This window comes from Colius striatus, chromosome 1 (genome assembly GCF_028858725.1).
Source record: "Colius striatus isolate bColStr4 chromosome 1, bColStr4.1.hap1, whole genome shotgun sequence".
NCBI classification, from domain to species: domain Eukaryota; kingdom Metazoa; phylum Chordata; class Aves; order Coliiformes; family Coliidae; genus Colius; species Colius striatus.
The window spans coordinates 15,202,778-15,215,424 of record NC_084759.1 but is presented as its reverse complement, the minus strand read 5'-3'; the positions used below and the strand labels follow the sequence as shown (position 1 = coordinate 15,215,424).

At 40.0% G+C, this 12,647-nt stretch overlaps 1 protein-coding gene across 3 annotated transcripts in view; it reads right to left on the bottom strand.

Annotated features, from left to right (window-relative positions):
- GRIA4 (glutamate ionotropic receptor AMPA type subunit 4) overlaps nucleotides 1-8,539 on the bottom strand; it is a 236,891-nt gene extending 228,352 nt beyond the window's left edge. For 2 of the 3 annotated variants that reach the window (XM_062020399.1, XM_062020401.1), the window contains exons 1-2: nucleotides 8,449-8,536; nucleotides 7,141-7,299 (exon numbers count right to left, since the gene is read on the bottom strand). In XM_062020399.1, coding sequence (XP_061876383.1) covers nucleotides 7,141-7,299; nucleotides 8,449-8,536 — 247 coding nt within the window. Of the gene's footprint in view, nucleotides 1-7,140; nucleotides 7,300-8,448 lie in introns of all 3 variants that reach the window. The other variant, XM_062020400.1, reaches the window with a different exon arrangement.
- Between the last annotated feature and the right edge of the window lie 4,108 nt (nucleotides 8,540-12,647).

The window sequence follows — 12,647 nt, the reverse complement described above, 5'->3', positions numbered from 1 at the left end:
GGTCTGCAAGTGAGAAACAGAGGAACTTTTATGAACTTTTAAAAACTGATATATATTTTAATACTAGTTTTCAAAATGTGATTAAAGCCTTTTCCTGCAAAGAATCTAATAAGTACACTGGTGAAAAGTGTAAGTGCTTTTTATTTCTCTGTTTGTATGTACAGAAAAAGCCCTGCAGTCTCACTTACGTTGTCCATGACTTCAGAATATAGAAAGCTAGTGCACAAGACTGCATTTTTCAGAAGCAATGGTTGCATATAAATAAAACACTGTAATAGCCTGTGGAACACAAGAAAAATCTTAGTCCAAATAACAATTTTTTAACATAGGCAGTTATGCACCAGGGGTCCAATTTCTAAACATATTTTTTTAAGAAATAACAGGACTTAAGCAAATTAATACTTTTAAAAAATTTTAGCTATGAGACGAAAGAATGAGAACTTGTTCACCTTACAAAAAGCTGATTTATACAGTTCCTTCACTGTAACATGTTCCAGTCTGCAATCTTCTTGGGTAGAGCCCCTACTTAAATCATAGAATCATAGAATGATAGACAGCTCTGCCTGGGGAAAAAACTGCAGTACAAGGGTAAATATTTGAACTGGAATTTGTTAATGTTAGCATGGTTGGCCAAAAGCCCACAAGAACAGTAACTTGTTCATCAGTATCTAGGTATTCCCCCTTGAACCCAATATAAAGCTCATCAATAATGAGTTTCTGAGGAACCTCATGTAGGAGGATGAGCAAGTCAGGCACACACTTCATCAGGACCATGGGAAAAAGAATAGGGAACAGACAAAGTCCTCACAAGGAAGTGACACTGTTGAGGCATGACAGTTGACCCGTGCATTATCAAACAAACAGATAAGGACAGATTTTCCAAAGTGCTCAGTAGTAAGCAGTTCCCATTGGAAAGGCAGGTACTGCTGAGCACTTTGAAAAATACTCGACTGACAAAATGTAAGAGCCTCTCTTCTTGAGCTTGTGTGCCTGAAAACAGACATTTTTAAATGAAAACAGTTTTTTTAAGACTGCTCATCCCATAATTGTGTTGACAAACAGCTGAATCTGTATCAGTATTATTAAAAGCCAGAAAGATTTTTAAAATAAAACAAACAAGTAAGCTTTGTCTGAGAACTCGAGCTAGATAGTGGAAGGTAATAAAACTTCGTAGTAAATGATTAAAAGTGGAACACCACCAAAATGTCCAAACATGATGCTGTGATCAGCTGCTCTTGAGCAAAATTATTTTCTCAAAGTCAGAAGAATTATTATTTCTTTACATGGGAATAAATTATCTCTCCTGACTTTGTGTCCCAACACATAACTTTGGTATAGATATGCCCACTTAAGTTGGAAAAGCAGACTTGATGTGGAACTAGTCCAAAATCTTTGCCTTGGGCCCACTACTCAGAGGAATGGAAATCCAGAGAGGGGGACGAATTTTCCTTTAAATTACATTGGTGCAATCATATGGTGTTCTTTACTTTTGCCCTAGCACAAACTTCATCCCCATAAACCAGTCACATATTAAGAAATAATGACTATAAGAAAAGATTATTTGGTCCAATATGTTTACATCCAAAGAACTTCACCTGCTCACAATCTGAGTTTGCACAATTCATAGTAGGATCTAAAACCGTTAAGAAATCAAAGCAGACGGCTTCATCTCTCATGAACAAGCAAGTCTCAAAACAATGAAGACGTAGAAATGAAATGCATGAGCTATTTTGACTAGCATACAAACTTACATTACAATGATAAAGCTGAAGTTAATCAATTTAATTTACTTGTTAAAGTGCTTTGCCCTGCACAAGAAGTATTGCAGTGCATTGGCTTCTGCAGGACAAATGAAGGAACACAATCTTTGTTATTAATCCTCTGAAATGAAGATGAAATTACTTCTATAGTCTGTAATAAAGCTATTGAGTTTGAAGTTTTAGCCAGTGCAGTAACATGCTAGGATGAAAATCTTATTTTATGTACATTGTGAATTTTCAGTGAAGGAATCTGACTATATTTCAGCAAAGGTCTATAATTTATTTGCCCAGCAATAACCTTGAAAATTAAATGCAGGCTCTGATGGATTGGAGCTATTGATGGTTGTTTTTCTCTCTGTTGTACAGCTATTTACCAGGATCACATTTAGAGTTACAAAACTCTTTTAATAGAGATCTTTTTATATCTTCAAAATATAGAGAATCCTTTTGGCAAATGACACCCAAGTACACTTATATTCTATGATTCCACCAGCAAGTGCTAATAATAGAAATTTTAAGATAAATTGTTTTCAATAATTGAAAGCTTGAGATAAACACCATATATTAAAGCAAAACACTCACTTAAAATGAGTTTTTGTAATCGATCCTATTTTAAAAGAGTACAGTTTAATTCAGTTCTCTTTTCATAGCCAACTGGCACGCTATGTGCTTTTACAGTTCAAACCTGACCGTATGGTATGCCTTTATGGTAACTCTCAATATACTCCAAACTGCATCCTTGGGAATACTGTGCAAAATACCATTCAGCTGTATGAAACCCACTTTCTACATAAAGAACACCATTGTTTTATATGACAATGATTATTAAACTAAGGTTATACTCCCATTGCTGAACTGAGTTGTAATTATAAAGCAGAATTAATAGCCAAATTTAATGAAAACCCTATTATGATGAAGCTTAGCAACTCAAAGCTGAAACTGCTGTAAGTAAAGTGACAGACAGTCAAATATAAAAGCAATACTACACTGAAGTCTATTTCCTCAGCTGTTGGGACATCTAAGCAGAAAAGTTAATTCCAAAATGACATTGTCTCTCCCCTCACTATCAAGCACAAGCCCAGAGAGATAGACACAGAGTTGTAGGGAGGAGTGGGAGCTGTTTGTCTGTCCTCAGGGTTGACTCTGACTCTGTCATCTCTCACCCAGACATTACCTTCACGCTGCTGAAGCAAAACCAGGCTTTCTAATTTTAGGTCAACCCCACATGGGTCCAGAGGGTGCAAAAGCCAAAGAGACTAACTCTTGGAAAAGAAGTTATTCCAAGACAAGATTTTTTTTTCATTCCAGTGGGCTTTTTTTTTTTTTTCCATTGATCCAGTAGGCACATAATAAAGTGATATTTGTTTGGTTTTGTATCTACTGGGATTAAAATCTGGTAAGAATCAAATTGCACACAAGATGAAACAATAGGAGTGTCTAATTTACCCCAAATCATAATTATTAGGAATATATTCAACTCAGAATATGCATGAAGTCAAACAAGGAAAACCTTCACTTTTAATATGAAACACTGATGGAAGACTTGAACTGATTTCTTTTCTTCCTCATTTAGCCTAATCCTGTACACGAACTGCAAGATTGGTTATACGTTAAGGATTTTTGAAGCTTTAACAGAAAAATTCTCAACCACAAGACAAGAGCTGGAAGGTAAATAGCTTCTTGTGAAATTATAGAGCTGTCTCTCAAAAGTACGCAAGCAGGTTTAATGTTGACTGCGTTGCTGAGTTATACTAATGTAATACAGATGGTGCATGGAGTGGAGACCATTATTTTTTCATTCAGCTAAAGAATAAATGTATACAGTCCTCTTCAAAAATCAATACATTGCTCCCAACATCTGAAATCAAGATGAAGGTACATGCACAATCACAAGCAAAATTTCCTGCTTATAATGTGCAAACCAATGTATGCCAATAGTGAAATGTTTCAGCTCTGGCCTATTGTGTTCTGATGAGTAAGAATCTTGTACTACTCTTGTTTTGCAATAATTTCATCTCTCTCTGTCAGTAAGAGAGATTCTCTGAATAATGTATGTAGTGCAAAGAAACGAACAGGTTTAAATAAAACACGCAAATGGGATGGGAAAAAAAGAGGACTATCCAAACTGATGCAGATCAGATTGATTTTGCTAAATTACAACAGTCTATCTGATTAAGCAAACTATTTCATATGCATTCATGACTTAGAACAAAAATACTTATACTCTGAGTCTGTTTAAAGCAAACAGAAATACATAAGTATTGTAAGATAGATATTAAGCTGAATATACAAAATTATTGCAGATCCAAAAGTACTCCTGAGTGAACACTTGGATATATATTTTTATTTAGTGAAAATAAAAAAAAATATTCAAGTTTTTCCAATGTTGCAGTGAGTTACCTGCTAATAAGCCATGCATAATCCTTGGAAACACTATTTATTCTCCCCAACATATACAAGGAGCTGGGCCCTGAATCTTCACAAGTAACCTCTACAGAAATAAATGTACCTGGTCATGTCTCAGAGTTTTATGCATGAACTCACATGAATATTCATTTCAGTCCAGAACCTCTAAGGCTTTTGTACTGTCTATTTGGTCATGTATACACTGAGTAACTTCTACACCAAAAGATCCAAAGGTGCTAGTTCATAGCCATTCAGCAAAGAGTTATCATTTCATATTGCCATGAAATCACTTAATTCAGAGCTGATGGTGGGGATTCTTTAATTAGGTTAGAAAAATCTCACACATCTGCGCTTTAGAAACCTCTGTCAAGCCAGCAAATTCAATCACATGGAAGCCGGTGTCCTCCAGCTATCAGACAATTGATTTTTGCAGGACTCTGCTCATATTTAGCTTAAGGGACATGAGATGTGTTCATTCAATTGTCAGTCAGTTTGCCCATGTTTCATTAGGAGAAGATTTACTGTTTAAAAAATATTCTTCAGCATTAAAATGTGGAGGTTTTTTTTTTTTTTAAAAAAAAAGCGGCAGTCAGATTATGGGCACGAGACTGCAAAATGTGAAATAAATGCAAACTTGGACTAATGCAAAAATACATGTTATTTTAGGTGGGAAATAAAAACTTAAGTAAGGCCTGTAGGATTCCATTTATTTAATACAGACATGCACAGAATTATGTCAGCGCACACACACACAAACATATACATTTACTTTGCCCCTCTCTGCCTCCTCCATATTGTAAAGATTCGCCATCTCCAAGTCATTAAACTTTTTGTAACTTCAGCTGGATTCAAAGAATCACAGAATGGTAGGGGTTGCAAGGTACCTCTAAAGATCATATAGTCCAATCCCCTGCTAAAGCAGGGTTCAGTTACCAAAAAAAATGAGGATCAAGTTATGAATCACTATTTCCATAAACATCGGGAAAAATAAAAGTAAAGGTTTTCCACAGTTAAAACAATGCAAAGGAAACATAACCTAAAGTGGTTGGAATGAGAGAGAAGAATCTGCTGTGAATAATTTAAATGAGGCAAGTTTTGGGCAAATAATTTTTGAATCAATGGTGTAAAGTCTTATATAAAGAAATGGTTCAACTTCAGACCATTTTAAAATTATGCAAATCAGAATTAATCCACTAGTATTTGAACAGAAATACTATGCAATACCCTTAATCCAAAAAGTAACAACAGCCTTGAAAATTTTTTGGCACAATTAGATGCCTAGGCAGAATTTAAAATAATTGACTTAACCTAAAAGCACTGATTTGAAAGATTTTAGCCTCCTCCTCTTTCCCTAAAAAGAAAAGTTCAAAAAAGCTACTGTGTCATTTGTTTTCATGGACTAAATAATCAGTACCTGTAAAAGTTGACAGGCCTTATAATATTTTCTTAATGAGCTACACCTGTATAGACCTGATTCCTTACAGTTTCAAAGCACCTTTTGAAATGTTTTCTCGTTAGAGAATTTTATATTGATTTGCACGCTAAACACAACTAATACATTGCTTAATATAGAATTCACACTTAATGGGACATCAATCTTTCCTGCATACAATGAATGGAGCTATTTTGGCAGCTCAGCCGCTTTTTCTGTTAAATAAGGTGGCAAGGTCACCTGAAAATTGGAGCACCAATAAATTCAGCAATCGTTCAATAAATTATACATGAGAGCTGCACAGTACATCGTTATGTTTACGTATTAAAAAGTGCCTCAGAAATGGCTATGAGAAAGTGAAGAGAAACATAGTACTTATTTTAAAGGCACTATGAGCAGTTAAGACCTTCTCCAGTATGTTTCTATTCTAAACTCGCTCAGCTATGTTGCTTAGGGCATCTACTTCCAGAGGCAATTCACTCTTGAATGAAGACAAGGGATTTGAAAACTTAAAGGCCACAGGAAAACCTATAGAATCCTGAAAAACGGACATCAAAGTAGAAATGCTACTACAGTTTGACCACAGTGTATGCCACTGTCTTACATAATAACATGAATTCCTTTTCATTAGCCTGACATACATGAAGATAAAGAGAAATAATGCTTTGCCATTTCCAGAGACTAAGCAGTATCCAGCATGTGTTTTAACCAAGGGTAAAGACCATGAGGTGATCTAAATATAGGAAGTTTAGCTAACTATATTCTGCTTTAAAAAAAAATGTAAACATTACATCATTTGGTAACGACTTTTCTTTTTCTGCTTTCCTCTCATGGTGTATGTGTGTCTGTGTGTATGTGTATAAAATATATTGTAGAGAGAGAATATTTGTTCCAGTTGAGGTGGTCTGTGAAATCAAGTAGATCAGATACTAACTTGATTTGGCACCAATGTATGGATGCGTAGAGACATATCCACAGGATGTATGCATTATGAGATGGTAAGAGACATTTACAACCTAGAATATAAGAGCAGGGCTGCCTCAAGTGACATCACCAGATCAACTGCAGCGTCAACCAACTCAGATATATTATCCTGCACACTACTGCTTCCCTGTCTCTTTTCCAGCCATTAGAAAAGCACTTGTGAGCACAAACACTGCTGTATATTTTCAAACACATCCAAGGTATGCCATACCCAAAAGTGAACAAAAGCAACTGTGGGATTTATGGACTTATCAAGACATTAGTACTTTTTCTTTACAACAACAAAATTCATCTCCATAGAAACCGAGAAGCAAGAAACTACAGTAATAACACTAAAGTAAATGTCACATCAGGTTAGTCAGCAGAAGGCAGAAGAGAGGATTTTGCTCCAGTTAGAAACTAAACAAGGATTGCTACTCCTTTTGCTTTTCTGCACAGGGTATCTATACCACAGCCAGACTTACTAATGTATTTCCAATGCAAGTTAATAACATGGTTTCCCATTATTTCCACTTCAATTTACCAAAACATGGTCAGATCAATGACATGTTTACTTACAGGCATTTGTTACAGCGAAGCTGTTAGCTGTTTCAATGTTGTCTACATGAGGAACCAAATTAAAAGGTGCTTCAGATGCATTGGGGCTGGTGTTATGAAGAAAAATTGCTAATCGAAAAGCAGTATATTCCTGATCTGTGTTCCTGATGAAGAGACCACCTACAAAAAAACAACAACAACAAAAAAAAGCAAAAGCAAAGGAAGCAGGGTAAATTATTTGTGAGCTACTTACTATCTTGTAGCACCAAGCAACTGTCTCTCCCAAAGCTGCCCACTAAGGCGAGTCCTAAGACTTTAATGGATAAGGGAACTAATCATAGCCGTAATCACAACTGCTGCCTTTAAATCACTGTCTTTAATCGATTTAAACCTCCTTGATGCATTGATGCTTCTTTTCTGACTTCTCAGTTTCCAGCTTTTCATATATAAATACCTAGATTTGTCATGATTACAGTGACCTTTCAAAGTGTTTAGCCTCCATCTCCCTGATACCAAAGACACTGGTATATCAGCTACTCAACAGCCTGTTACAAGTGTTGGGCTGATTAAGGGAACAATGCTTTCTGGATTCACAAGAAAGAAAGAAATTAAAACCCCCATCAACTTAGTGTATGATAATCTGCACTGAACAGAAAAATAACGAACTTTGCTCCTCTGCAGCCATGTGCAGGCAGGGAGCAGCTCAGCCTTATTAGCAGCATCTTTACAAGTCCACGAGAAATGATGCAGTGGTAGAGCGGAGCTGGAAGGAATTCAGATAGCTGCGTCCCATCCGACACACGTCCGAAAAGAGGGATGCAGGAGGTGATGGGAACGGGATCAGGATGGAGCACAGGACCCAGGGAGAGAACTACAAAATCCTAAACTTTCCAACTATGAGAAGGGAAGGAAGGGCAGTGTTGCCTTATATCCCCCACCCCTGACGGCTACCGCAACCTCCGGTGCACATAGCTCGCCATCCCTCGGGAGTCAGGGAAAAACGGAGGGTGCCGGCGGCAGCTGAAGCAGCCAAGGGGCATCAGCTCCGAGCCCTTTCCTCCCCTACACACCGCGGGGATGGAACGAGTTCGGCGAAAGCCAGGCATCCTCCTTGCCGCACGCGAAGGCACACACGTACATATGTATGTGTGCACATACACCGACCAAGGCACACGTACACAAATACGCGCGGAATTTTTCGTGAAGGCAGGAAAATGGGATGAGTGGTAGAGGTGAAATCTGCAAACTGCCTTCAAAGCCTCCTTGCCAACTCACTTTGGGAAGGATTGAAGCCCTGGACACACGCACACAGCCCAATGCAGCGCTTACCTATTTGCACACTGCTAGGAAAAGCTCCCATTGCTAGTCCCCAAAAGCCAGAAAACAACAAGACAAGCTGTCTGCAAATTATCCTCATCTTCTCTTTTGCCTCTCTGTCTCGCCTTCTCCCGCTCGCTCGCTAGATGCTGCTCAGAGAGGCATTGAGGACGAGGTGGCTACAAACAAAATCAAGGAAAAAAAAAAAAGAGGACTGGGGAGAAAAAGAGAGGTTTTCTCCTTTCTTTTTCTTTTTTTTTTTCTTTTCTGTTTTGTTTTGGTTTAGTATTTGTTCGCTATGCTCCTCCGCTCGCGCTGTGCCGCTCTCCCGGCTGCCGCTGCCGTTTCAGCAAGCCATCCCGCCGCAACGGATTTTTCCCGCAGTCTCCATCGCCGGGGAGCGGTATCTGTCCGGCTGCAAATGTTGCACATGCAGAAGATGGTGGTGAGTTTGGCGGCGGGGGGAGCGTCTAGTGGCGGCGCGGCGCGGGCGGACATGCGCCGTGACACCCCCCCATCGCCGCCGCCCGCCCCGCTCCGCTCCGCACCGCCCCGCGGAGCCGCCCGCGGCCGCAGGCACACAACCACAGCGCCGGCCGCCGCGGACACAGGCAAAGCGGCGGCGTTTTACGCGGGGCTTATCTGGGTTGGTTGGTTTGTTTTTTCCTTTCTGACGCTCATCCATCCGCGGGCGCGCAGCGGCGCGGAAGTTTGTGCTGCGGGGGTAGGGCGAGAGGGCCAGGCAAGGTCACTGCCCCGGGCTTGGAGCTGCGCGAGGGGGGCACGGCAGCTGCAGCCCATCATCCGCGCGGCCGGGGCTGGTGTTACTAAGTAGCAATTATTATTAATGAGGGTGGTGGGGTGTAGCCGTATGTGCTCAGCAACTGCGGCGCGTAGGGATGCTCAGGGCAGACCCGCGCATCTCTGCACGGACCGTTCCGCGCTGCCGGGTTTGCGGCAGTGGATGGAGCAGAGGGGCGAGAGATGGAATGCGCTCAGCGCTTGTGGGCACTCATGTCAAAAGGAGAGAGAGCAAATGCAACGAAAACTTCGCTGCTCCTATGCCGCCGCCTATTCTCCTTTTTTTTTTTTTTTTTCCCTTTTTTTTAAAAAATGAGAGAAATTGGGGAACTTTTACGTTCTGCTTAGGCCTTTCTCTTTTTTTTTTTTTCTCATTTTGAATTCTTTTTTTTCCAAGTCTTGGAAGTTCCCCAGAGCAACTGCCATAAGTCTGAGGATATTGCATTTAATAATTAAAAGATATAATAGATGCTAGGGAATTAAATCATCTAACAGTAGCTGTACATCAGAGAAGGGAGCTTCTAGTGTTTCATGTATCTTTGCAGAGAGATTTCTGTCAGTCACAGGAAATGACTGTCACTCCAATAACTTAATTTTAAAATGTTAATTGGTAATATGAAAGAATATTGATTTTTAAGGTGGACTTCATGGCTCTGTGTTCAAACAAACACATTTACTTCAAGACCAGGGTTTTTGCCTGCGTTCACTCAGTTTGACTTTCCTAGTTTATTACTGCATCCTGTGTCCTCAAGCTCTTCTGACTTGGGGTGGAAGACATCCTCCTTTCATTGGCGCAGAAGGTGACAGTAACTTCTGAAGCATGGTTGTGGGCTCCTTGGCATCAACCACGTAACCAGGAGAGCAAGCAAAGAACACTGAAAGCAGATAGATATATTTACACTTATCTGCATGGGCATGAGCAGCTATGTGTGTGAGTCCGTGTATATGTGTTCAAGAGAGTGGGGAGTTCCTGTAAAGTAATTACTATTTGAGAGATTTCTTTGCTCAAACAGAACTTCGCTGACATTTCAGATAATCATTCCTCTTTTTTTCAGAAAGTCTTCTGCTTCCCTTTTTCCTTTCTCTTCATATATTTGCATCCTTCCTCTGAATCTGTAAGCTTGTGCTTTTACGCTTGGTTTATTTGTGACCTCTACTTTTGCTCCTGCTTGTCTTTTTTTTCTTCTTCCTTGCCTTGCTTCCTTCATCTCCTTAAATTCTCCCCAAAATTTGATTTCTCCTTTTTTCCATCCTTTCACATTTATTTTTTTATCTTTGTAATTAGAAGTTGAAAGTAGTAAAAATGGAGTAATATTTCCATTCCATAATGGCTGGCTGGTTCTTCACCATGAGGACCAAGAAGATTTGGGAACAGGCAAGACAGTTGATTTGATGACACACACTCATGTGAATTCATACTAATTATGTATAAAACAGTAAGATTTTAGACATATGTCCATTCTAGTGGCACAGCAAGTTACTGCCTACCAGCTGAGCTGACAAATATGCTTTGTCTTTTTCAAATACAATGGTAGCACGTTAATTTAAATTTAATCTGAGAGTCCACAAGGAACTATTTCATACAGCAGTCTGATCTAATCTGACCGTGAGCTTCACCCAACAGTTCCTACATCAAGTCTGTAATTTCTCTTAGAGTTGTAACATATATTTTAGTGAAATATCCAATCTTGATTTAAAGACTGAGAGACAGGAAATCCATCACTTCCCTGGCTATGTTGTTCCAGTTGTTGCCTACTCTAATTTTGTAGAACCTACATTATCTGTCTTCTGTTTCTAATGTTTTTAATGACTATCAGAGATGAACCTAGTGTTCCTGTAACAGCATCATTCAGTGCTGTTCCTGGAAATAATCCCACCCTCTGCTTGACACTCCCCTGCTTAGACATCTCAGGATCATTTTGCGGTGTCAAAGGGGAAAAAAGTCCCATCGCAGTAAGTTTTAAGATGTGAATGGCAGATGATCAAGTAATTGATCACAACATTTATCATACAGAAATACTGGAATAGGAAAGTTAACAGGGATGTAATCAGGGCTGGAAGAGAAGAAAGGTGACCTAAGTTTTTAGGCTCACTGCAGCTTTTTTTAGATCGGTGGGTTAACTTTGGCTAAATGCTGAGTGCCCGTCAAGCTGCTCTCTTTCTCCAACAGAATGAGGAGAAAATAAGATGAAAAAACCTCACCAATTACTATCACAGGCAAAACAAACTCAACTTGGAGAAAATTAGTTTAATTTATTGCCAGTTAAGAATACAGGAGGATGACAAAAAACAAAGACAAAACTGTAAAATACATTCCACACACATCCGCCTCTTAACAGGCTGAATTTCACACCTTTCACAATTCTCCTGCCTGAGCAGCACAGTGGGATGAGGAATGGAGGTTCTGGTCAATTCGTAACGCTTTGTCTCTGCTTTTGCTTTCTCCTCATCATTTTCCCCTGCTTCATTGTGGGTCCTTCCCACAGCGTACAGTCCTTTAAAAGAGTACTTCAGCATAGGCTCTCCATGGCTGCAGTTTCTGACAGAAAACTTGCTCCTGCATAGGCTCATCTCCATAGGCTACAGCTCCTGACAGGAGCCTGCTCCAGCGTGGGCTTTCCACAGACAGCAGCTTTATTCAGGCATCTCCACCTGCTGCAGTGCTAGGTTGTCCACAGGCTGCAGTGCTGACATCTGCTCCATTGTGGTCTTCTGCGTGGGCTGCAGGGGAATCTCTGTTCCAGCACCTGGAGCACCTCCTCCTCCTCCTCCTTCTTCACTGACCTTGGTGTCTGCAGAGCTGTTTCTTTTCCATTTTTCTCACTTCTCTCATACAGCTGCTGTGCAGCATTTTTTTGCCCTTTCTGAAGTACATTATCATGCCACCAGCATCACAGCTGGGCTCAGCTTTGGGCAGCTATGATCTGGTTTGGAGCCAGATAACATTTGCTTTGTCTGACATGGTGTCTTCTCACAGGGGCCACCCCTACCATGCCTACTGCTCCCCATCTCCCCACCCCTTGCCTCATAAACCCAATACAGGTCTACACTGCCAAGCACGAAGGAAAGTTTGTGTCTGTTTCTGGTGGCTGCATGAAGCCACTTCCAAACTGGCGACCCTTGTTCCCCTTGTTTCTTCCAGGAAGACTGTAAAGGTTGAGGTAGATGATTAATGAAATGAAGGACAAATCTCTGAGTTCCACAACAAAATATGAGAGAAATTAAGAAATCACTGAGAAAATGTTTTTAATGTATAAAGTGTGTGGAAGGGATGGACTGGAGGGGATCTGAAGAGGGACTGATGGTTATTGGTGTCAAATGCTTGCTTTGCTTTAGGGCGCATAACATCGCATGCTGGTCTTGCCTGGAGGCCACCACTAGAGAAAATTCACTCTTCAGAGCATCAACTG